The 26926-nt window shown below is 38.6% G+C and overlaps 1 protein-coding gene across 1 annotated transcript; it reads left to right on the top strand.

Moving 5' to 3' along the window:
- Window positions 1-25653, top strand: DHX36 (DEAH-box helicase 36). The gene is made up of 25 exons (XM_035134043.3): window positions 1-355; window positions 1455-1573; window positions 2437-2653; window positions 3459-3497; window positions 3986-4156; window positions 4241-4320; window positions 5259-5333; window positions 5512-5678; window positions 6652-6733; window positions 6922-7062; window positions 7502-7604; window positions 9075-9162; window positions 10232-10287; window positions 11494-11558; window positions 13212-13355; window positions 15544-15661; window positions 17236-17334; window positions 18508-18681; window positions 18886-18972; window positions 20125-20208; window positions 20311-20410; window positions 20499-20589; window positions 22365-22485; window positions 23221-23373; window positions 24619-25653. Exons 1-25 carry the CDS (start codon window positions 134-136, stop codon window positions 24802-24804), a joined length of 2982 nt encoding a protein of 993 aa, XP_034989934.1. The 5' UTR covers window positions 1-133; the 3' UTR covers window positions 24805-25653.
- The last annotated feature ends 1273 nt before the right edge of the window (window positions 25654-26926 follow it).

The raw sequence follows: 26926 nt of genomic DNA, 5'->3' as shown, positions 1-26926 counted from the left end.
AGAACGGAAGTGATTAAGATTCGGCCGGGCCGGCTCGAGAGGCTCTCGCGGATTCCGGTTCCGGTTCCATCTTCGCGTCTGCCGGCTCGGGAGATTCTCAGTACCTGGAGGCGGCGGCGGCGGCGGCAGCAAGATGAGCTACGAGCACCGTCGGGATTGGGGCCGCGGGGGCGGGCCCCGTGCTTCGCAGTCGTCGTCATCGTCCTCTGGCCGCGGCGGAGCGGGAGGCGGCGGAAGAGGTGGCGGCGGCGGCGGCGGTCGGGGCCGACCCCCTCCGCACCTGAAGGGCCGCGAGATTGGCCTGTGGTACGCGCGGCGGCAGGGCGAGAAGAGCAAAGAGGCCGAGAGGCAGCAGGTGGGTGAGGGGGGTGGTTTCAGGGTGGCCGGCCGAGCGCTGCCTGCCCGTCGTTTGCGCCCCGAGGAGGTGTCGTTTTGGGACCCCTGAGGGGCGTGGATCTTGAGAGAAGAGGCCTCCGATGAAGCCCTTCGTTCTTGAGGAATTTACCTGTCGGCCCGCTCCTTTTGAAGGTGGCCACATCCAAGAGGCCCTTTGAACGCTGGTGCAGCGCGCCTGCCTGTCTCGTTCTTCCTGAGCGGGCTGGGGAAATATCATCATCATCATCATCATCAGAATATTTATATGCCGCCTTTCCATAGTTAAAACAATGCTCAAGGCGGCTTACAGCATGACTAGATTTTCATACCGTAATTACCAACATAACAAAAGTTATAAACTAAATAAAACCCATCAGAAAGTACACAACCAAATGGAAAACAATTTCCACATAATTCATAAAATCTAAAACTAAGAATACAACATTAATATCAATCACAATTTAAAATGACATATATAAAAACAAAAGCTATTTTAAAAACAAAAACGGAGCCCTCTCTGCCCAGCAGCAGCAGAAGCACTCCTTTATGTCAGGAGTGTCCTTTATGTCAGGCCCTACCCCAAGCCCGGTTGAAAGAAGCAGGGCAGGCTCCCAGCAGAAAGACAACTGTTCTGCCCAGTCTTTTCTTGTCAGTGACTAGCTCAAGGCGGCGAATCTCACCCCATTTTTCACAAGTTGGGGGATGTTGAACATCCAGTATCCCATTCTATCTGTCAAATGCGTGCACCCCACCCCCAATGGTAGAAGTTTCTTAGTCAAGAGCAAGGGAAGTCCCCTATAGAGGGCATTGCAGTAATCTTATCAAGGGTTGTATCCATTGCTGCATGAGTGATGTCCTGAAGACTTTCTCAACTTTGTACAGAAGCATTAAATTTAAAGTATAGTAGTAATCCTTAGTATTTATCTAAGTATTATCCTTAGTATTTAGAATATGTAGTCCTGTTCCTTTTACAATATTGAGGAGTGTCAGTCATTGAAATAATTGCAGCAAGATTTTTGAGCAAGGAGTATGTTCTACTTTAAGATTTTGTTAAAATCCATTGTTCTTTCCATATATAGAGAGCTGTGGTGCGTATGGATGAGCGCAGAGAAGAACAGATTGTACAGTTGCTGAACACTGTCCAGAGCAAAAATGAAAAAGAACAAGAAGCCATGTCTTGGTGGTCTGATGAAGAAGGGTAATAATAATTTTTGTTTCAGGTCAAATGTTAGTAGTATGTTAGCAGTATACAAACCAACTGAAGGGTAGTTTGCATTATAAAATAGTTATCAAACACTATACTGTAGTGATTTGTATTCAGTTTCATTTGTTTACGTACTTAATATTCTTATAGAACCCCACATCACATCACAACAGTAAATTGGCAAATATTGGTCGTTGGGAAGAATAATGACTAAAATACAGGCAACCCCCATTTTAGGCGCAAGCAGTATGTGCACAGCGCCAAAACTGGAAGTATCCCGAAAATGTAATAAAAGACATCACTAAAAGGTGGGGCAGGGGTGGAGTGGATCGTTTGCAGGGTGTTTCAGTTGCACACAATTTCACAATGACCTGGAATGCACCCCCTGCACAAATCGGGGGTTGCCTGTAGTTAGTGACATTTATTGAGCTACTTTCATCTCAGGTTTTTGTTTGTTTTGCCTTGCAACTTTGTGGCCTCTTATAATTGGGATAGTACTGTGGCAAAATATCAGTGTGGTGTGGGAGGAAAATCCAAGCAAGCAGAGCAGTGAGTTCTAATCATAGAATTGTAGAGTTGGAAGGGACCACTAGGGTCATCTAGTCCAACCTCCTGCAACGCATGGATCTTTTGCTCAACATGGGGCTCAAACGCACAACCCTGAAATCAAGAGTCTCATGCTTTACGGATTGAGCTATCTGCTTGCCAGCTGCCACCTATGTTGTTTACAGGATGAGATCACTTACTTACTCATAGCTGGACACAGGACTGTAGATCAAAACTATAAATACCAAATTTATCTACTGATGTGTGTTTCTTAGAGCTGGAAGACTTATGCTTAATCACACTTTTTCCAGGTACACAAAGGAGACCCCTCCAAAACCAAAGCCTGTTGTGGAAAAACCTGTTGTTGAGAGGGCACCCAAAAGAACTAGACCAATATTGGAAAAAACATTCCTTGATCAAGATTCAGCATATCTCTTAGAAGAAAATAAACCCGATGTTGATTTAGATGAGCAACTTAAAGAAGAATTGAAAAAGAAAAAAACTGATTCCAGATATATTGAAATGCAGGTAGCCTCCAGAGAAGATTTTGGGGCATGTTGAGGGCAGGAGGGGAAGATGAAGCTCTATTGCAGTAATGTATTCCCATTTGTACTATGCTAGATCTCTAATTGTATCTACCTCAATAGAAGTTTGCATAAATCCTTTTAGCTAGAAATTATAGATATCATTTATGAATTGATCTATGTGGAAACCCTGAGCTGTTTTTCTATGCTGTATTTCACCTAGTAGCCAAGATGATTAATATACTGTAATCAGTGTGATCTGAATTACATTATTTGGTATAATGGGCAGCCCAGTCATATGGGCTTCCTGTCAAGAGCTCTGCATCAGCTTCATATTTAGGATATGAAGATGAACCATATATATTTTTGTACACTGCCTTGGAATATTTTGATGAAGGGCAGCTAATCATCCCCCCCCCCCAATAAATAAATAAATAAATAGTATTTTCATTACATTTTTATCTTTACTGCAGTGAGAGGCACAGGAACTTTAAAAAACCTGACTTTCCTCAAATAACTTGCTTAGGAACACAGTCAGATGTTGATATGGTTCTTGTTCCTCTTCCCCTTTTAGTGGAAAAGGCAAGCGTTAATGTTGTGTTGCAGCTGAATACATTTATTATTAATATATGTGGTTCTCAGCATCTTAGATGTAACATTAACATGCTTTTTAAAAAAAAGAGATTGGTGCTTGAGTTCATAGCTCAACAGCATCACTAATCATATTCAACTTGCTAACCAATTTTGTAAGTATATTATAATATCTATTATAAATATACTCTATTTTCTTCTCTTTTTTTACTTTACAGAGATTTCGTGAGAAGCTACCTTCTTATGGAATGAGAAAGGTAAATACATACCTTGAATACAGTGGTGCCTCGACTTACGAATTTAATCCGTTCCGAAGGCACCTTCGTAAGTCGAAAAATTCGTAAGTCGAAAAATGCCATCTAAAACTGCCGTGGTTTCCCCCCCCAGATGTCGAGACATTCGTAAGTGCGCGGCCATTACCCCCATTTGTAAATCGAATAATTCGGTTGTCGGGTCATTTGTAAGTTGAGGTACCACTGTATGAGCCCTTTTGTCTTAACTCAGATGAGCATTAAGATTTGGAAAAGAAAAATATTTAATGAAATGTTAAAAGGTAACGAGAATTTAGTGGAAAATGTTCATGTGTTCTACTGTGTAGAGAAACACCATTAAACAATTTCAGTCCCTGGTGTATTTTTTAAAGTGGATAATGTTCAGTGCATAATTGAATGAGGGCATGGAAGCATATCTCCACACAACAGAGTGATCACTGTGTGTTTCATCTTTTTGTTTTTGTTTTTAATAGGAGCTTGTCAACATCATAAATAGCAGTCGGGTAACTGTTATAAGTGGGGAGACTGGCTGCGGAAAGACAACTCAAGTTACTCAGTTCATCTTGGATGACTATATTGAGCGAGGGAAGGGGTCTTCCTGCAGGATTGTATGTACTCAGCCTAGAAGGATCAGTGCTATCTCTGTAAGTGACATTTAAATCTATTCTGGGATAAAGTAACCATATTTACAAAGAAGAAAACATTAACAGATTTTCTTTAATGTTAAGGTAGCAGAGAGGGTTGCGGCAGAAAGGGCTGAAGTATGTGGTAATGGAAAGAGTACAGGATATCAAATTCGGCTTGAAAGGTACATGAGCATTTTCTTGTTAGTTTTTATACTTGAAGAATGTCTTTGCACAGACATTGTGGATATAGAACTCATGTTGGTGCAGCAAAGCTGTATAGTTCTGCTGTGCTGTTGCTTACCTAGGGGGTTCTCCTTCCAAAGATGCACAATGTAACTTTTGGTGACATTTTTTTAAAATAATATTATTATCGATTTTTCAATACAAACATCAACCACAAAAGACACTTACAACAAAAACCATAATAACAGTAATAACACAATTTGACAATTCAAATTTGAATACACTGATATACCTATGACTACACCTTTTTTATAAAAAAAACAATATTTTCCCTCCTCTCTCTCCTTCCTCTACTTCCCACCACTATCCACTTTATCACTTAAAAATATTCTTTCCAGATTTCTTCATATTTATCCCTTCTTATTTTGCGTCGACATGCAATTCGTTCATGCGTAGCTAATCTGCCCATATTATCAATCCATGTGCTCAATGGAATCTTTTTGCGGTTCTTCCAATTCATCAAAATAAGTTTTTTTCTTTCTAATATAGCACAGTATATCCATTTTTTAAATTATTTATAAACAGTGGCATTTGTGTTTGCTGTTTGGATTAGCAACAACTTTTAAAATGCGTTAATTAAGCATTGTTGAGTCATACCCTAGACATTCTGTTTGCTGGCTGCATGCTGAGCGTACCATGAAGCTAAACTATGCCTGCTTTCTCAGAAGTCCAGTTCACTTCAACTAAGCTTACTTTCAAATAAGTGTGTATAGAACTGCAGCTTTTATTTTCATTTTGCACAACCTGCTTGAATCTTAGTAAGTGAGTGCAGCTGAAGGTGTACTGACTGCATTATAACACTTAAAAGTATCTTCTGGCTTTTTCAAATGCAATATCAAGAGGAACTGAAGTATTGTTTTTAATGGCTATCTTTCAGCCGGTTGCCAAGGAAACAAGGCTCAATTTTGTACTGCACAACAGGAATTGTCCTACAGTGGCTCCAGTCAGATAAGTAAGTGTTTCTCTGTTTCAAAAGAAAATTTTGAATGCATTTCCTCAAAGCTTTATTAGCTGCTGCTAATAGTTGTATTTGCTGTACTCATTATTTCCATTTATTTCATATCTGCTCATTAACATTTTGTTTCTTATAAACATGGGGGGTTATCAGTTCTGTACTTCTTTTGTTGTAGGGAGTTGGCCAGTGTTAGTCATGTAATCCTTGATGAAATCCATGAGAGAAATCTCCAATCAGATGTTTTAATGACCATAATCAAAGATCTGCTAAGTGTACGACTCGACTTGAAAGTCATATTGATGAGTGCTACGCTGAATGCCGAGAAGTTCTCAGACTATTTTGGTGCGTGAAATAATTACATTTTTACAAGTGAAATAACCCCCTGTATTTTGCTATGAATGCTGGAAGCATCATAGTATAACAAAATACAGGTGTCTTCCTCCTTATGTGAGGGTTACATTGCAGGCTGCCGCTGCTTTCCCACTTGTCAGCTGTTAGGCAGGGAGGCTGAGCAGCATCAATAAAGCCCCACTGCAGCGCCAACTCATGAGGAGACCCTCCCCGGAGCTCAAAGAGGATGTCCTCTTCAGGCTCTGGGGAGAGTCTCCTCACGAGTCAGGAGGACTTTCCAGCTCACTTCCACCACTTCCAGGTTTCAGGTACCGTGCATGTGCGCAATTGTGCAGATGTGTGGAGTTGCCCATACTTCTGAAAATAAATAAAAATATATGCTGTTTTATTTTTTAAATTTATCTCTGCATGAAATGAAATGCTGAATGAATACTTGGCATTTTCATGTAATAGTTCTATGACACTTTAAAAGACACACACATATTGTGGTATAACTATTCTTTGCCAGAGTCGTTTTGTCCGGTGAAGTATCACGTTCCGTGTGCAATAAACATTTTACTTTGCAACTTCAGTGACCAATATCTTTGGCAGCATTTTGAACACTTGGGTTCATGCCAAGGCACTATTGAGCACCATTCAATATTAATTAAGTAATTATACCCCCACCCATCTTGTTGGGTTTCCCCAGCCACACTGGGCGGCTCCCAACAGAATATTAAAAATAGAATCAAACATTAAAAGCTTCCCTAAAATTCTAAACCACTTTGGTCTTTCTAGTAGACTAAAAGCAACCTAATTAGCTTTTTTTGATTACTATAACAATAGCATTTTAAAAAATGTTTCATTTTGTATAAACTCATGCTTTTAGCTATTCTGTAAGTGGTGTCTTGTATCTTGTTTTCAAGCATGATGCAGTTTGCTAAAATGTAGGTGATGCAATATTTATTTCCCCCTTTTTATACAGACAGTTGTCCTATGATCCATATTCCTGGATTCACCTTTCCTGTCAAGGAGTACCTTTTGGAAGATGTAATTGAGAAGCTACGGTTAGTGTGAAGTTGATGCCTCTTACCGTAATTCCTTTTTTCATTGTGACACCAAAACTCAGAGTTTGGACGTATAATGATCCCTGTCTTCTCCCAATATGAAGGCTATATTGATATATTTAGAATGATTAAAAAATATTTTTTACTTAATATGCAAACATTAATGAATGCTATATTTATTTTTGAAGATACATTCCAGAAAATACGGATCGCAGACCACATTGGAAAAAGAGGTTTATGCAGGGGCACATAAGCAGGCCAGAAAAGGAAGAAAAAGAAGAACTTTATCATGAGCAGTGGCCAGATTATTTGAAGCAGCTGAGAGGGCGGTAGGGTTATTTTTCACTTTTGTACAACTTTCATATTTTTGTTACATATGTGACAGACACTTTATGACTGCAATCCTAGCACTTTCTAGGGAGCAAACCATATTTGATGTTTTAATTTGCTAGAAGCCGCACAGAGTGGCTGGGGCAACCCAGCCAGATGGGTGGGTGATATATAAATATATTACTATTATTACAGTAGAATTTCTGAATAAACATGCAGTTGCTTTTTTTAAGAGAGACTGAGATTTGTGCTGTGTGTAAAAGCAAATAGGATTCACTTTGTTCTGCTGTGTTCTTTCAGCAGTTTCTTCTGTAGATCTGTGTTTATTTTTACCAGTCTCCTTTTTTGCTATTTTTTGCTATTTGTATAAAATAAGAGCCTGTGTACTTGTGCTGAAATTAACTATAGCACATAAATAATGCTTTTTATTTGTACTAGGTATTCAGAAAGTACAATTGATGCATTGGGAATGATGGATGATGAGAAAGTTGACCTTGATTTGATTGCAGCACTGATCAGATACATTTGTCTTGAAGAAGAGGTGAGTTTCAACTTGGCTAAATATGACTTCACTTTTTAAATTATTTCCTCTTCTTAATTAGATGAGGTGCAACCTAATTAAACTTAATTGATTCTAAATCTGCTAGATTTCAAGAGAAGAGACTTAAGCACTTACTTAACCTTGACCCTTACTAAAATAAATGGAACTTAAGTAGGCTTAAATTTGACTCATGGTCATCATAATTAAAAAACAGAATATAAGTTGGTGTTGGCTCTACGCAATTATTATAGAGGAAAATTATTTTGTAGGTTATTGTTTTCTTGGAATTTTTCTAGGCAACTCTGCACTTGTGATGTGAGGCATATGAAATCACAGGGATTAATATATAGTTCTTCTCCCTGTATGTGTTAATACTAATACTAATACATAAAGTTGTTTTCACTGTCTTTTTAAAATAGAAATTCAAGAGTAGACTGGAATTTTAATTACTCTGTTGACAAACAAGCAAAGACAACAGCTACAAATGTTTTTCTGTGCTTGTATGTTAAAGTCAGTACTGTACTGCACTAATTTTAGAGAAACAATTGAGTAAATGTTTTTCAGAACCAAATCACACATCCTTTGGCTTCAACAGGGTATTTCAATGTCTCTTGCTCCCAAGCAAACATTTCAGGGACTAGAATATTTGTACTAAGTTCTTAGTTCTAGCTTAATCCCATTTTATTTAACACTGTAAGTGTATCAATGGTATTTTGGTGCTTTGCTCTACTCCCTGAAAAATTGTGATAGTGGCAGTAGTGGTACATGGGGGCAAAGGTAATTCAGAATCAAGTGTTTCTGCTGCATATAATTTTCAAATTGCAAATAATATTAAGAATGTGTTTTCACAATTTGCAATTGCAAGGTTTTAGAAATACCAAAAATACAGTTTACAGGTTGAATTGGATACAATATTTAACCCCTGGTTTGCTTGCACATCTGAATCTGCCCCAGTGGGGTAATCATGGCTTGTTTTTGGCTAACAAATCATGCTCTGAAACCCCATGGTTTAAAATTGGTGCATGGATCTTGGATTATGTTAACTGTAGTCTGCCATTGCATCCAAGTTCAGTACCCTGGTTTAACTCGTTGTGTTAATTCGTTGTGTTGTCCCTTCCCTGCCACCAATCTGAGTGCACGGATGTGAGACTCAAACAAAACTACTTGTGCAGCTAAGAGTTTCTTGCTGGCATTTTCACAGACCTCTGTACCCTCCTCATCCTACCAGGCAACATACTGATTGCACCACTCACTTTGTAAATAAGCTGACTATTCAAAGAGGAGGTGGGACCCTGTGGAGGGGGCACAAATCAACATTAGGTGAAACAAACTAAAGTTGTGAGCGGGATCCAAACTTCCTAAATTGTGGCGTAACAACATGTCTTAACTTGGCCGTGGTGTGTGCTTTATTGGTTGAACTTTGCATCCATGTTGGATAATCGATTTCTCCATGTACCTGTGTTCATGCAGGATGGTGCAATACTTGTATTTCTTCCTGGATGGGACAACATTAGCACTCTAAATGACCTTCTGATGTCTCAAGTTATGTTTAAGTCAGGTAAATCATCTTCTTTGATTTTCTTAAAATAATCTGCTGCGAACTAGGGGTTTTCTTTACAAACTATTACCCAAACCTTCCCAGCACCTTTTGGCAGCACTATCAACACAGCTTCATAGATTGTACATTGTGCCAACATAGGTGTTGATGTTCACCGTCCTAAGCATATGCAAGTTGACAGAAAAGTTCAGAATTCAGCTACCCTTTTCAAATGGATGTTGGCCTACATTAAATAATCTTAAATTAGGATGAGCAGTTAAATTAGCACTGTCAATATGCTTCTGTAACACTTGGAGGGCAGGGTTCTCTGTCTCTAAAGCCTACTGAACTTCTCTAGCTGCCATTCTGAGCCTCTGCCCCTCTTCCTGTTGCCATTGCCCAGCATCTTTCTCCTTTACATGACTGCTAGAACCAGAATTCCTGCTGTCTGTCTTTAATGCAATGCAGTGCAATGGTTGAACTGGCATCCCAACAGCCACTGAGGTGAGCAGTAAGTGATAGCATGTGGGGTGGCATGTCAGTTACAGTGTTGGCTGGTAAGCCCCCCTAACTCAAAAAAAATAATTTGGTTACTGTTAAATGTCAAGGATAGCAGTCTCCATCCTTAATGTGGTTTCGCATGATGACATTGCACAAACATAACCACTGTGGAACAAATGTTTCAAGGATGTTGAGCTTTGTATTTGCTTTGAGAGCAGATGAGTTTATTTGGGTGAATCAAATGGATCACCGTTAATGATTCTAGCAATAAATTTAAAATATTCAAAGGTTTAATTTAAATTATACTTAACAAGCTGCTGACCTCAAAGACTTATTCAGTTTAATGCTACAAGGCAATATTTATGGCAAAATATAGAAAGGTTATGAATTTTATTGGCAGAATAAAATGAATAAATTATTAACTAGTGCTTTCAAAAATATTATTTGTAATGAGAATCTGTGGCTTCTTGAAGAAAATGGTTCATTATTCCTACCTCATTTATATTCTTAAATTTCTCTAGATTTTCAGTTTTTCTTTCAAATGGAATTTTACCTAGAGTAGTACCATAATGCTGATTTTATTTTTCAGATAGGTTCGTTATTATACCTCTGCATTCCTTGATGCCTACTGTTAACCAGACCCAGGTACGTTTTATGATTGACAGTGGTCATTATTTTAATACATCTTTCCCATAACAGAAAATGCATGCATTTGGTAATAGAGTATTCTAAATCTGTATTCAGTTTTTTAAACTAAAGTAGAATGACTGCAGCAGCTGTGCCTACACATAACTTACTTGGTTGGGTCCAGAGAAATGCTGGCGGATCTTCTGGCAACAAATATGCCTCTGATTTTCAGCCACCACCCCATACCTCATAACCCTTTAGTGAAGTATTTGGGGTGGCACTGTGTGTTAAACCATAGAGCCTAGGGCTTGCCGATCAGAAGGTCGGCGGTTCGAATCCCCACGACGGGGTGATCTCCTGTTGCTCGGTCCCAGCTCCTGCCAACCTAGCGGTTCGAAAGCATGTCAAAGTGCAAGTAGATAAATAGGTACCATTACAGCGGGAAGGTAAATGGTGTTTCCATGTGCTGCTCTGGTTCGCCCGAAGCGGCTTTGTCATGTTGGCCACATGACCTGGAAGCTGTACGCCGGCTCCCTCGGCCAATAACGCGAGATGAGCACCGCAACCTCAGAGTCGGTCACGAGTGGACCTAATGGTCAGGGGTCCCTTTACCTTACCACTAGGATGAAGGAGGCAGGGAGGTCATATTCCATCCTCCCCACTTTCCCCTGTTTCTCTGAATTCAAGCGCATATGTTTATTTGTTGCCCAATTATATTTAATTATTTTCAGAAACATTAAAAAACTGATTTCAGTCTTGTTGAGCAGCAAGGAAGGAATAAATTTTTCATATTGTGGAATCCCCATGTCCTTGGAAATTGGGACCAGAGTGTAATAATAATAATAATAATATATTTCTAGTCGTCCCATCTGGCTGGGTTTCCCCAGCCACTCCCTATGATATAGAACACAATGTCTCAACTGGGCTGTGCCATGCCTGTTAAAACATGGGACGCTTCAATCCACAAGCTTTTCAAGAGATCATATCCTTTATTCCAAATAACTGTTTCCTTCTTGGATTGCTGTTGTAATAATACTTTAATAAAATGGTTTCAATTATCCATTAATGCTTAGTTGCTCTGGTGCTTAAATTTAGTGGTGAGTGTATGTATGTGCATGTTTTGATTGAAAGAAATTAAATTAAGTAAACAAATTTTATGATGAGAATGAAATGTCTGGAACAAACACTTTCCCCCTTTCTGATTTTGTTTTTCTTTTTCTTTAGGTTTTTAAAAGGACCCCCCCTGGAGTCCGTAAAATTGTAATTGCTACCAACATTGCTGAGACTAGGTAAGTCTTTGTTTATGCTTCTAGCAATGCTTGAAATGCTTGAAATTAACTTGTTGGCAAGTGTAAATTAAAAGTGTAAATAAAAATGTTTAATTCCTTTATGTAGTGGAACGAGCAATAAAATAAATTAAAAATATTTACAGTAAAGCTGCTTTTTCACTTTGGATTCATCAGATAGTTTAATGTGGAAATTTAAAGTAGAATGGATATACTGTACAAGGGAAAGCAACACATTATCTCATGAATGTCAGAGGTCTCGTGAGTGCTGCCCAATTAATCTGTGGAGTTTCTTTTTGAACGCTGGCACTTTTTGAACGCTGGCAGATTAAAGCACAATGCCTGCAATGTCCCCCCCCCCTTTTCCTTGAAAGGGAAACAGTTTTCAATCTTCCTGGATTGAAAGAAGGGGGGGGGATAAAGGCCGAGGTAAACAATGTTTTTGCTTTTTACTTTTTGGAGAGGAAGAATAACAGAAAATACAAGCAGGTATGGAAAGTGGAGGGGAGACAAAATTAGGGGGGGTGGGAAATGGCTCAGTGCAGAGCAAGAGATCATAAGAAGTTGTGCTTAGAGTTTAGACAGGAAGCTGACTGAGCCTCAAGAGAGGAGGAGGAACAGCAAAGCCTTGCCTTGAAACTTTGGCATTTCCTGTCTTGGAGCTGCAGGGGGAGCTGCATTCATTAAGAAAAACTGTTTACAATACAATCAACAGTTCCTTTTCGGCTTTTATAAATTGGCTTCAGCATTAAGCAATATCTGATGGCCTGTGGAATAAGTTAGGTGTCTCAACTGACCCTCATCCCTACAAGAGTGCACATGAAGCTAGGCAAAAGAAGTTATGACCCAGGCCTTGTGCAGAGTGCCACCCCTCTCCTATGCTTCAGACTCTTCCCACCTCAATATCTATTACACTGACAGGTTGGGAATTAGACAGGAGTGCTGCCTAGACTGGATTGCTTGTTGGTAAAACCCAGGGCCTAACAGTTTCCATTAAGCATGCTTACAGCTGATTATCCTGAGGCTCCAACCCAAAACACGCTTGCTTAAAAATAGAATTTATTTCCAGATTAGCACGCTTAATGTTTTTTATGTAGCTAGTACTATAACTGAAGTTAGACAGGTGCCTGCTGTCTTGATGTTTAGATGGCTGCTGACGACGTTGTTTAAAAAGATTTCCCCTTAAGTATGACCCGGTCATCTTATGTGCTATTAATTGTATCAGTGTAAAAATTGGTTTATTGTTAGAGTTGTTTTTTGTGTATTTTACCTCCTTTTAACTTTTTGCACACTACTTTAGTAGTTTGTGGCTGAGAACTGGTTTATGAATCTGTAAAATAAATAACATAAGCGTGTCTGCCGACAGTCTTCGCTTCTGATATGTTCAGTTAAAGTCTTGCTTCAGTCTGAGCATTTTTAGCTTTTTGGTTTTCTTGCAGACTTCACTCCTTTGTGGATGTGTGCTTGTTATGTAAGAAATATCAAAACTCTAGCAAGTGGTAGTCTCTGTTCATTACGATTGATTACATAGTCACCTAGGACAATTTGCATGTTTCGTAAGGGGCAAGTTCTTTTACAGATGGACATAATCAATGCAAATTGTCTCTATTTGATGTACAAAAGCTTACCATTTCTTCTTGCATCCTATTTCTGCAGCATCACCATAGACGATGTGGTATACGTTATAGATGGAGGAAAGATAAAGGAAACTAACTTTGATACACAGAACAACATTAGCACGATGGCTGCAGAGTGGGTTAGCAAAGCAAACGCTAAGCAGAGGAAAGGTAGAGCAGGAAGGTAAGAGTCATCTATTGTAACAGAATGGACAGAAGCAGGAAAACCTTGGCTATTGCAATAATGAACATTTTCAAATATTTAATAATAATAGTAATAGTAAATTCATTATTTAAAGTTTACTTTAAAGACATTAACTTTCCCCCTCACTTTGCTGACTTTCTCAATTAATCTGAAGCTTTTCCTTTAGTGACTTTATTTGCTGGCTTAGTTTTTTGTTTTGTTTTTTGCCCTCCCTTTGATATCTTATTTTTATAGATTGAATACTCAGAGTGGTATGGTGGAACCCAATGCATTTTAGATTGGAGCATTAATAGATTGGAGCATCCTCTTGTATCATCAAACCTTTGATTAAAATAGGCTCTAACCTGCAAAACTTCATACTAGAATACTTCTATTAGCCTTTAAGCCAGGCATCCCCAAACTGCAGCCCTCCAGATGTTTTGGCTTACAACTCCCATGATCCCTAGCTAAGAGGACCAGTGGTCAGGGATGATGGGAATTGTAGTCCAAAACATCTGGAAGGCCAAAGTTTGGGGATGCCTGCTTTAAGCAGTTACAGGAATTTCTTGGGATTCTTTTTTTACTTTCATAGTCCAACACGACTGTTCTTCAGGGATTTAAACTTAGTTTTAGAAGTTAAAGTAGTTCAGCAGCACAATCTCTCTATTACATTCTAAAAATATGTAGGGGAAAAAATCTTCACTATCTTGACATTTGCATTGTTTGTATTTGTTGAACTCCTTCAAATAAAACCTAAAGACATAAGACTATAGGCACAGCACATGTGCCTAGATGATACCTATAGGTCTTGTAGCCCGATTTCCTCGCTCCCTATGTGGAGATGCCGTGTGAGTGGGGGTTGGGCTCTTGAGCACAAATAATTTATGGAGAGTTAATGTAAATGTATAAATAAATCATGTCTTGTAGATTGCCCTCTTAGCATTTTTTACTCAGTGCATTTCTCTAGATATTATCTACTTACCAGATAGTAAGCAGATAAAAAGAAAGTTCAGCATCACTATCCTTGAAATGTTTTCCTCACTCCACAGTATCGCTACCTGAAAAATACTCCCACTAACTGTGGAAGTACTTAATATCTTCCCACATAATCACTTGGAAATGAATTTGCCTAGAACTTGTGGTGTTCAAGTGCATTGGTGAATACAGAAAAAACCCATTAAATCTCTTTAACTAGGTGTAATAGGTGCATGTGTTTGGCTGCATAAAGTTGCTTCACTCAACAGTTGCCGTTCTATCCTGTGTGAGACCAATCAGGCGTAAACTTTCACTGCATTGCAGATTTGGTGCAATCCCATCTTATAAGGTTATTGTCTCATACTGAGCAAAGGGGAGTGCATTGTTGTCCTTAGTTTTCTGTTGACATATGTCAGACTGGCAGGTAGATACATTATCCTTGCCCACACAATAATTGTATTTATTATTCCCTGTGCCATATATAAAAAGAAGCTGGTGTTGATTTGGTAACATTTCCTTCATTTTGTTGCTGTCCTAGATCAGATATGGCGAACATTCTTTAGCTCAAGGGATGAGTTCCCTTCCAGGGTTTCATGCCCGTGGCAATTTTGGCCAGAGCCAAAAAGGGTGGAGCAGTAACCATGACTCTTACCTTCGAACAGTAGGCTACATTTCAGCCATGCAGGAGCCAGAGGCTTTTGCACATGCGTGCGCGCGCACACACACACACACACACACACACCTCTGTCTAGGCACAGAAATCTTAAAGGGATTCATTCCAGCCAGGCAAAAGCACTCAAGGGGCATAGTAGTGCTGATGAGTGGTGTAGCTTGGGGAAACTCTTGAGGGCCATATTAAGAAGTCTGGAGGGTTTCATTTTGTGCCTATGTCTGGGGTTCCCCACCCCTGTCCTAGATCAGTGTTTCTCAACCAGTGTGCCTCCAGATGTTTTGGGACTACAACTCCCATCATTCCTGACCACTGGTCTTGCTAGCTAGGGATGATGGGAGTTGTAGTCCCAAAACATCTGGAGGCACACTGGTTGAGAAACACTGCCCTAGATTATTGCTTTTCTTTATAATTGCTTCTTGATGGTACACTGAGCCATAGGGTCAGCACTTAAGCTAATCATTCTTTCATTGCAAGTTTTTCATAAAAGGTATACTGCTGAGCAGCTTTTACTACAGTGTCAAAATATTTAACTTCCTCCAGAGTCCAGCCTGGTAACTGCTACCACTTGTACAATGGTCTGCGTGCCAGTTTGTTAGACGATTATCAGTTGCCAGAAATCCTGAGGACACCTTTGGAAGAACTTTGTTTGCAAATCAAGGTAATACATACCTGTTAGGGTAGCCTTTCTGCTAAAGGATTTTGCATCAAACATGAAGATTTCCTCAAGTAGTATTGATCCAGATTATATTACTTTTGTGGTTTCTATTTCCATCTGTGGCAGATGGGATTCTGAGCTCATGAAAGAGGCTTCTCTTCCATATCTAGCAATGGATCTACATTGCCATATGAGCCCTGCAGTTCAGCAGGTTGCACTTTTGTCCATGTGCTTCTCTTGTATGAAACGAGCAAAGCTCTTGCTGCAACTGCCTTGAGGCTGTGGAATGATCTCAATGAGGATTGGTGTCAATCTTGTATGTTACAAGTGCAAAACTTGCTAGTTCAGAAGGGTGCTGCAAAGTACCATCTTGTTTCCAATGCTGTTTAACATCTACCTGAAGCCATTGGGAACAGTTCTTAGGAAATTTGGGGTGAGATGTCATGAGTATGTTGATGATACCCTGTTCTCTGTAACATCTGAATCAAGAGAGCCACTGTATATGGGGCTGCCCTTGAACAGGCAACCCTGTTTAGGGAAGTTTTTAATGTATGCTGTTTTAGCGTGTTTTTAATATTCTGTTGGGAGCTGCCTAGAGTGGCTGGGGAAACCCAGCCAGATTATTATTACAATTATTATTATGACCCAGAAGCTGCAAGTAGTACAGAATGTGGTGGCTTAACCGCTCGTTGGGGCACAATATTAGCATCGTATCATGCTGCTGTTGTAAGAATTGCACTGGTTACCAATAAGCTACCAGGCTAAGTTCAAGGTGGTGGCTCCCCATACAAATATTGTCTCATTCTTTCTATTCCCAACCAATCTCTGTGCTCTGCATAGTGCTGTAATTTGGCTTTGAGTGTTAGTAGTATCTACCCTTTGGAACTACAGTGGTACCTCCTGTTGCGAACGGGATCCATTCCGGAGTCCAGTTCACAATGTGAAAAGTCTGGAATCTGAAGTGCCATATCTGCGCATGTGCGTGGTGCAATTTGCTGCTTGTGCACATGCGTGAAGCGCAATTTAGTGCTACTGCACATGTGCGAGCGGTGAAACCCGGAAGTAGCCCTTTCCGGTACTTCCGGGTCGCCACAGGGCGCAGCCTGAAAAAACAACATGAAGCAGACGTAACATGAGGTATGACTAACTCCTTAACATATCAAATGGACACCATCTCTTGTCTTTTCAGCATCAGTTGAAAACTTATTTTTCAACATGTCTTTTAAGTGGACATTTATGTCCGTGTTTTTATCTGCAACTGATTTGAAATTGTATACGTGAAGTTGTCCTGTATATGAATTTATTATTACATTTTGAAATTGCTTAGAGAAGCTTCATTGGAAGTGATGCGTAAAATGAAATAATAATGCTAATTAATAATAAAAGGTAGTAGTAGTAATAATAATAATTAGCAATAGGAGTCTCTTTTCTGTGGAATGCTATTGAAAGTTCTGTTCCTAACTGTTCATGCCTTTAAAAAATGAGTCAGCGGGAAAGCATTTGATTGATATAATTCTGAAGGTGTTTTGCAATTTAATTTGAGTTTATAAACAAGGATGACCTTTGTTTTCTTTCAGATCTTAAAGCTTGGAGGAATTGCCCATTTTCTGAGCAAACTGATGGATCCACCATCACGTGATGCTGTGTTGTTATCCATAAAAAATCTCATGCAGCTGGTAATTTTTTGTTTATTTCCTGTACTAATATTTTATTTTATGTAACAAATTTGTATAGCACCCTTCTTCCATAGAACTCGGGGCAGTTCACAACTTGTTCAGGCTTGAGAATGTTCATTCATGGTATTTAGAAATCATTCATAAAACTGAGCAATTACAAATGTTTACTGTTGATATTGTCTAAGCTTTATACATGATTTTAGTATCTTAATTTAATAAACTTCTTTTTGTACTAAGAAGTGTAGTTTAAATCTTAGTGCAATTTAAAATTGAACTTCACGCAAATCAAATAATATCTAGTTTTGACTTGGAAATTTTTATAATTTTTATAATGACAGATGTAACTAGAAAAACCAGGACATTGAAATGGAATAAGATAATGAATTTTTACACTGGTTAAATCACAATGGGCAGTGCATGCCATTTTGCTGCAGTTGTTCAGTTGGTATTTTATTAAAATTCAAATAAGCTTTGAGAACAACAGTAAAAATCACCTATTATTATTATTATTCCCTGATGGGACTCTTCCCTGATGGGACTCAAGGCAGCTTACAGATAAAAAGAAAAACTGCTAAAACAGAAAAATCAATATTTAAATATAAGTAAAAATTTACAGAATTAAAACTATATACATACATAAAAACTGTTTAAAACATACCAATAATTACATTAAAAACATCACGGCACCAGCCCTTTAATTAAAAGCAGTCAATTCCTAAAAACCTGTTGGAACAAGAAATTCTGGTGCTCAGAATTTTGTGTCTTGATGATTTGCTAATTTGTGTGTACGTTCATTAATTTGCAGTAGGACATGGCATCTGGGTACTTTTAAAGCAAGCATTTTGCTGAGCGAGATTCTAACAGTGGATGGGGTTTCAGCACCCTCACCCTGGATATCTATCTGAGTTCTCTTCATGATTATTGCTCACAGTTCTCCTCATCCCTGTTTATTCCAGTACATACACTACTCTTTTCTGCTGTTCCAACCTTATTGCTGAAAATTGTAATTATGTAAGCAGGTTGTGCTATTCTAAATAAATGTGAAACTAAATTTCACTGTACCTTAAAACTTAAGGCACAGAATTTAGGCTTCTTTAACATGGATTTCAACCAAATGCTGATACTCTTTTTCATTGTTTATGTTCTTCCTTTTTTGTGCCTTCCCTTTAACAGAATGCCTTGGATAGGCAAGAAGAATTGACTCCCCTTGGAGTCCATTTGGCGCGATTACCAGTGGAGCCGCACATAGGAAAAATGATTCTCTTTGGAGCTTTATTCTGTTGCTTAGATCCTGTTCTCACTATTGCTGCCAGCCTCAGCTTCAAGGACCCTTTTGTCATTCCCTTGGTAAAGTATTTATCGAGAGCTTTAAAAGTAATTTTTGTTCTGAAAAGATGAAGATGAAGCCTTTGATTTCAGAAAGATCCCCTCTTGCAATGTGCTATGTTTTAGTCTTACAGCAAATTGCACTTGGGTATATCTCCTGAGTATTTCTTTCTTTCTTCTTTTTAATACACAGATTAGTCCAACTTTGTGTGTTTTTCTCTTAAGGGTAAAGAAAAAGTAGCAGACGCAAGAAGAAAGGAACTGTCAAAGAGTTCCAAAAGTGATCACCTCACCATTGTGAATGCTTTCAAGGTAGATACGTGATCCATTGACCAGCAGTGGTCTGCAAGCTTCATGGTGGTTCCCTAGCATTCCTGGGTATTTGTGTCTGAAGATGTGAGACAGCACACCCATTGCATGGAATAGTCATTTTCATGGCATTTTCATTGCTGCTTTTATTTATTATATTGTATTCTATTGCATTACAATTTGAATTCTATGGAATTACAATTGTTGCAAAAGGCAGAGAAGTCGTTAAATGGTCTGCCAAGACCCTTAGCAATTTTCAAGTTGTCCACGACAGGGTGGAGTTTGGGAAGCACTGTTCTAGTTGACACATGGTGGATTCACAGGGGGAACATAGTTTATTAAATAAATAATATAAAGAGGATTCAAATATTAGCATAAACAGCTCACATTGCACAGAGATGAAATCTTTACGGTCCATACTAGTTTTACTAGTAGTGGTGACAAACTGGTAAAAAACCCAAGTATGCATTTAGTATGGAGATCATAGAATAATGGAATTGTATAGTTTGAAAGGACCCTGAGGGTCATCTTAAGTCCAACCTCCTGCAATTCAGGAATCTCAACACTCCTCCCCCCTCCATCCAATTTAGCTTTGCAAATATGCTAGCAGTTTACCTGATGCACCACTAGGAGGGTATTAATAGTAGGTTAGCTTTTTATTCCAAGTTTCATTGCTTTCTGCTGTGATTTGGTCTAAACAATTTTAATATATAGGTCTAATTTTAATCCTGTATCTCCTACAACTTGCAGTTCATGAAGTGTTTCTTCCTCTTGTTTTGGAGACCAGTATTAATTATTGCTGTTCTAGAGCTTTTCCCTTTACACATAGTGGAATAAGGGAGTGATATGAATGGTAGCTTCCTTTTAGCTGCTGAATTAGTTCTAATCTGGATGTTTTGGCTTAATACAGTTCTGTGAAAGGAATGAATGCACTCCATAGTCTTTTTTTTAGGTCACTCTTACTGTGACACTTCATATTTCACTTCTTTACTATATTCTATAAAATGCTTTCTGATTCCATCTGGCATTCAAATCAGGAAGGTATAAACATCCGATTCAATTCAGTTACAGTTTTCCTTTGAAAGGACCTATACTAAATAATAATAATAATAATAATAATAATAATAATAATAATAATAATAATTGTGCTTTCAGGGTTGGGAAGAAGCCCAGCGACGTGGCTTCAGGTGTGAGAAGGATTATTGCTGGGAGTATTTTCTTTCTTCAAATACTCTGCAGGTAATAGTTGTTTGTCTCTAGCAAGAAAATGTACACTTTTGAAACAGATTTAGTTTGACATTATCTGTAAGAACAAATTGATCGATTCATGCTGTTCTCTAGATGCTGCGTAACATGAAAGGGCAGTTTGCTGAACATCTCCTTGCAGCTGGGTTTGTGAATAGTAGAAGCCCCAGAGACCCCAAATCCAACACTAACTCAGGTAAATTCTGAAGAGGAGCAGTACGCCAGATACGCTTTGAATTCTCCCTTTGTGAATCGTGATTCACTTGGCTGTTTTTCTCTTCCAGACAATGAGAAGCTACTCAAAGCTGTTATTTGTGCTGGCTTATATCCAAAGGTTGCAAAGATCCGAGCAAACTTCAGCAAAAAGAGAAAAATGTAAGGCTTTTCTTCTGCTTGCTCTTTTACCAAGAATGTGAGTGTGAATATATTAAACAAGGGTTTCTATGTAGTTGGAAGAAGGCAGGAATATATTGTTTTTGTTTGTGTTGCTAACTATCCAGTCTAGGAATACTTGAGTTCTGGGGGAGCATGTGACCCCCCCCCCCCGGTGAGACAACGGCAGGTGATACTTGGGTTAGTTTTGGGATCCTGGAGCTCCACATGAACAGTAATTTTGTGGAGATCATCCCAAGTGAGAACCACAAATTTATTTATTAATAACTTAATTTATTATTTTTTACACTGCTCTTTTTGCTAGAAGAGTCCATTGTGTCTGAAATAGTGGTCCTTTCTGTAAGTCATGCTTAGCACAATAACCAGTATGCAGATTGCTTGTTCCTACAGTGGTACCTCGGTTTATGAACACAATTGGTTCCGGAAGTCTGTTCATAAACTGAAGCGTTCATAAACTGAAGCGAACTTTCCCATTGAAAGTAATGGAAAGTGGATTAATCTGTTCCAGATGGTCCGCGGAGTACTTAAACTGAAGCGTTCATAAACTGAAGCGAACTTTCCCATTGAAAGTAATGGAAAGTGGATTAATCCGTTCTAGACGGGTCCGCGGAGTACTCAACCTGAAATGTACTTAACCTGAAGCAAGGGTGTAATTGGTTCCCGAAGTCTGTTCATAAACTGAAGCGTTCATAAACTGAAGCGAACTTTCCCATTGAAAGTAATGGAAAGTGAATTAATCCGTTCCAGATGGGTCCGCGGCATTCGTAAACCGAAAATTCGTAAACCGAGGTGTTCATAAACCGAGGTTCCACTGTATTTGAATTGAGCAAAATGTAATAGCATAGTTTTGCCACTAGGTGGAGCCACAAATAAAAATTTAAGACTGAACAAAATGAAAAAATTCCTTCAGTAGCACCTTAAAGACCAACTAAGTTTTTATTTTGGTATGAGCTTTCGTGTGCATGCACACTTCTTCAGATCTGAAGAAGTGTGCATGCACACAAAAGCTCATACCAAAATAAAAACTTAGTTGGTCTTTAAGGTGCTACTGAAGGATTTTTTTCATTTTACTTCGACCCAGACCAACACGGCTACCTACCTGTAATTAAGACTGAACATGCAGAGTTCTCTTCATCCGGTCTCCACAATCTGTGTTTTATTTGGTAGGTGGCTAGCAAAAATGAATTGATTATATTTTGCTTTGATGCTCAGCCCTAGGCTAGATAAGTCAATAATAATGGTAGAAAATAGCTTTTCATATATCAAACACTTATTTTCCTCTTGTTTTGAAAATGTGTTTGGTTTCAAAAGAGAAATTGAAATGAGGATAGTATCATAGATAGGACTGTATATTTTTGCTTTTCCCATCACTGGGATTATCCTTTATGCAAGCAATATCCTCTTGCTCAGAATGAAAAAGAGAATAGAGCACACAAATTGCAATGAAGTTGAACTGATACTTTATTATTCTTTAATTAATATAACACAAATCTTTAAAGTAATCTAATACTGTAGTCTGGTTTTGAAGTGGAACTTTTTTAAGAAGTATAGATGCTTAAGATCTTTCTTGTTTTTGCTTTCAGTTCTTGTCTAAATATCATGCAGTAATGTCTAATTTAGAAACGAGTCTTTTAACTGGTGATAGCCCTAATGGCACATTACATCTCTTTTTGAAGGGCAGTTATCTTAAATCTTTGAACGTATGTATATGTTGTTCCTTTGTAGCTGAATTATAAGTGATTTGTCTGTTTCTTAAGGGTTAAAGTTTCCACTAAAACAGATGGAACGGTTAACATTCATCCCAAGTCTGTCAATGTTGAAGAGACAGAATTCCATTACAACTGGCTTGTTTACCATTTGAAGATGAGGACAAGCAGCGTAAGTGGAAATTTATTTTGTATTCTTTTAAGCATAAATGTGGGTGCATTTTAAGTCTCTCCACAGTCTGTTCTGTTGAAGCAATTACAGTCTTAGTTAGCTTAACTAGTCTGGTCTGTGCGCAGCCCCACTCACTGCAGTTACCACTGCACTTTACAAGGGGCCTTGAAATTCCTGGTTGAGAGATGGCAATATCAGTAGCTTTTAATGGTTCAGTCCTGTTCTGTGCTCTCCCTTCTCCCTCCTGATGCCTGCTGCTCAGAGTGGAATTATTTAGATTCTCATGTCCTCCATGCTTCTCCTTATGATCTTACGGCTGGGAGGAGAGCACATTGAGAAGCACAGCCCATGGAATGCAAAAGGGTGTAGTTTTGTTTTGGTTTTTTGACAGGCCTAGGGATATCACATATTTTAGTTATGCCATATGACTACTCTTGTTTCTAGTCAAGAAAGAACAGCAAATATTTGCTCAGCACTTGTTTGTATGTAATGCAACTAACTGTGGGAGTGAAACCTTTCACAATTAAAAAAATAATACTGGTAATTGTCTTGGCTTCGCAAAACCTTGAACCTGAAGTGTTTTCCAGCGATCGCCACATTATTAATATTTCACTTTCAGGGGAACTACACACAAGTTTAAAAGTAACTTGAGATCCTATTTTCAGTATGCACTAGAACATTCTCGTGCCCTATTTTGAAAGTGGTAACATAGTTTATATGCATTCCTTGTTACAGATATACCTGTACGATTGCACAGAAGTCTCTCCATACTGCCTTTTGTTCTTTGGGGGAGATATTTCTATTCAGAAGGACAAAGATCAGGATACAATCGCTGTGGATGAGTGGATTGTTTTTCAGTCTCCAGCAAGAATAGCACAGCTAGTGAAGGTGAGTGGGCTGCCCATTTCATTTTCAGATTTTATTCTACACAAACAACTGTCATGCTCCTGGAACAGCTGATATAGTATGGTGTTACAAAAACATTTTTTTAAAAAAGAAGTTAATGTCTGCTTAGATTGCTGTGTTGTAATTTCCTATAAAGTATAAACTTGAAAGATCTTTTCAGGCATCAGTCCTTTTCAGGCATTTCATTCTGGAGAGAACTGTCATTTTAGGATTTCATGTCAAATGCTCTCTCTTTCCTTCCTAGTTGGGGGATGGGAGGAATTAATCAACAGGGAGATACTGCATTTATTTCTATGTGAGATTTTCCTGCTCCACCAGATCTGTTTTCAGAAAAAAGGCACTTAAAGTGGAGTAATCAGAGTGAATCAATGTTTAGATAAGCACTGTTCATTCAATCCCCCACCTGTACCTTGAGATAGATGAAGTACAATCAGCACCAGATTTTAATGCCAGATGGATAGCTTTTTTCTGAAAGGGGTTGGGGAAGAAGTACAATAGGATCTTAAAAACTATAACATTTCACTTATTTATCAAATACCAACCACCTTATGTTAAATTAACACTGAACTTATCTGATTGATGTTCAAAAATAATTGCCTTTTTATTGTGTTTTATCTCATTTTTTCACATTAGTCTTTTCTTGGCCTATATCAGCTGTTTTTATTGTTGCTGTTAAAAAGTGCTATCAAGAGTGGAGTTGTTAATTTGAACAAGATGTTAAAATATGCAGTTTAACTAAAACACAACTTCAACTATTATTTCAGCTTGAAAATGGGATTCTTTCAAAGACATTGGGTTGTATCCAAATTCATTATTAAAGCAGATGCATTGAAATTAAGGGACAACGCTAATTTCCTTCCATTAGTTTCAGTGGGCTTCCTCTGCGTATAACTTAGTTGGATACAACCCATTGACTCCTTAGGCAATTCTTTTTTATCCTTATGAGAAACTTACTTTGTTTCAAAGTGCCTTATACAGTACAGTTCTTGAATAACTCGAAGCAGATAAAGCCTTACCTAAAGTAAGTTACATTTAATTGGACAGAAAAGAGCTAGTTAAATTTCCAAGAGTTTTGACGTACATTCTTAGCAAAACGCAGAATAATGAAAGAGTGGAACATTTCATTTCCAAGTATGTATTAAGTTTTTGACACTACAGAAAAAAAGAATGACTTTCAAAACTTTCTGCTCTTGGTTTCTTTCTGAACCAACATCCTTTTATCCGCAGGATTTGAAAAAAGAATTGGATGACCTTCTACAAGAGAAAATAGAAAACCCACACCCTGTGGACTGGAACAATACTAAATCAACAGACACTGCACTGCTGACAGCCATTATAGACTTAATCACAACACAGGAGAATCAAACTGCCAGAAACTCTGCCCCCCGTTTCCAGAGCGAAGAATACAGTTAACACTGTTCCTTTTGGCCGCTGAAGAGATGGCAGCTCTACCAGTTCATTGTTGACAGTTTATCTTTGGGCATCTTGGAATTTCATCTTTAGTATCGGTAGTTCATAGCAGCTGTGTATGGCAGCCAACTGTATAAAGTAGCTGTTTATCTAGTTGCCAGTACTGCATAGTTGTATTCTGCATGTATGACGCTGTTTCTTGAGGACTGTAATTGTCGGGTAAAAAGCTGGATGAAACTGAACACAAACTGATCCCCCCCCAAATTCTTCTGGTGTTTACACTGTTTTTCTGCTAACTGTGGAATTGCCACTTTAAGAAAAGTGATTCGCGTTAGTAGCTAGAAGCACCCTATTTGTCCATTAGCCTTTTATTTACATTCTGGAGTTACTAGTAAGGGCATGCTGCTGAGAGTGAAACAACCAAAGTCATCACCCCAAAGAGATGTACGAGGGCCGCTCTGTCAAAAACATTGTCACATTTTAAATAAATGCTTGATGTTTAGATCTTTCTAAACATACGTACTCCTATTCATCTATGGGCCATAGGGTGGGAAATCATATTTGATGATCCAGAAGCTACAGCTGCACATGCCTAGAGACCTAGGTTGATACTCTAAATACCAGCAATTGGCTTTGGAATGGGAGCAGGATTTAGTCTCTAACCTAGACAAATAATGTAGCTTTGAGACTGGGGCTTGCAATAGGCTCTTTCATTCCAGTGGAGCTTAAGTGTACATGAACTGTACACTGAGTAGCTGTTTCAGTGATGCAAAGATTTTTTTGAGTTTCTTTTGGAATATTTTATCAACCCATGTGTCTTTATTAAATGCCTATATGCTAGTCTTTTTCATATGCAATTACTGTGCGCGCTGCATTGCTGTTTAAAATTGCAGGTATCTCCAGCAAGACCTGGAACTGGCAGCTTCTAGTTGAAGATTTCAAATTAATATTGAATAGAAAACATAAGCAAATACAGAGCATTTCATAAAACTCACACAGACAATATGTGTCTCGCTCATGGGACCTCTCCTAAACCAGTTACAAAAATGGTTGTCACAACACTTCACTGCCACCCCAAAATGTTCCTATAGGTTGCAATGGAAGTTTTAAATTTAGTTGTAGAAATATAACCAATGATTGCAGAGGTGATGTTTACCAAGTTTTGTTGCTGAACATGTATATCTCTGATTTCCCATATAAAATCTATTTTGATTTGAATAGACTAATTACGTCAAATCAATTTTCCTTAAAAGCAATGGCAAAATCTTGGGAAACCCATTTTACTAAACATCCTAATTTAGAAATACATTTAGTGAGCGATTAAGAACTCCCATTGCAGGCCATTCACCCATACTATTTTCTGTATAGTATATATGTGTTTCTCCTCTGGAACTGCTGGCTTGTCCCCACCCCCAATTACTGATTTTTCTACCATTTAAAAATTCTGATAAAATTGATGTATCTTGATTAATGAACATAGGTATTAAGTAGAGCTAATGCAATTAAATCTTTTTTGTTAAGATCTTGCTAATGAAAGAGAAATGAGCCAATAATCAGAAAGTACAGTGTGAGGCTTTTCTTCAGACCAATTATGCAAAAGCTTGTGCAGGCTTCTAATTAGCCAAATGGACTATTTGTCTCCAAGGGGCATGTATGGAAACCTCTGTAAATCGCTGGTATTTTCCCCCACAGGCTGCCGAAGTGCCACTAATTAACTTAGGTACATGAGCTAGCCAGTTTCTGTGGGCAAGTAACGCTTGCACTCAGTTGCTTGAACTTCTTTAATAAATACTATCTGTCCGTAAGTGGTCATGCAACAGCTCAAGGCTACATGATGTTTCTATATGGAGATGAAACTGTGCGTGCTCTCTGGCGGGAGGAGAGTTGCACGAATGGGCTTTTTCTTTGCATTAGGTAAGAGCGCTGCTGGAACAGATCAAAGGCCTAGCTAAACCCAATAACCTGTTCTCCCAGTGGCCAACCAGATGACTATTGTAAGGCTTGAAGTAGAAGCCAATGCATGTATCAGCTTTCCTGGTAGGTAAGTTTCAACCCAAATCTTTTGCGACCCTTAATGCACTGACGGTTGCTTGATTTGATTTTGGATACAGAGCACTGCAACTGA

Source organism: Zootoca vivipara, chromosome 5 (assembly GCF_965207765.1).
Source record: "Zootoca vivipara chromosome 5, rZooViv2.hap1.1, whole genome shotgun sequence".
Lineage (NCBI taxonomy): Eukaryota > Metazoa > Chordata > Lepidosauria > Squamata > Lacertidae > Zootoca > Zootoca vivipara.
The sequence above is the reverse complement of the archived record's forward strand: the minus strand, read 5'-3'. Positions and strand labels throughout refer to the sequence as shown.

Excerpts from the sequence above, each read along its gene's own strand:
- DHX36 (XM_035134043.3), top strand. The coding sequence starts at position 134 with ATGAGCTACGAGCACCGTCGGGATTGGGGCCGCGGGGGCGGGCCCCGT. Across the intron at positions 15,662-17,235 it reads AACTTTGTTTGCAAATCAAG|ATCTTAAAGCTTGGAGGAAT; the intron begins GTAATACATACC and ends GTTTTCTTTCAG. Across the intron at positions 17,335-18,507 it reads TAAAAAATCTCATGCAGCTG|AATGCCTTGGATAGGCAAGA; the intron begins GTAATTTTTTGT and ends TCCCTTTAACAG.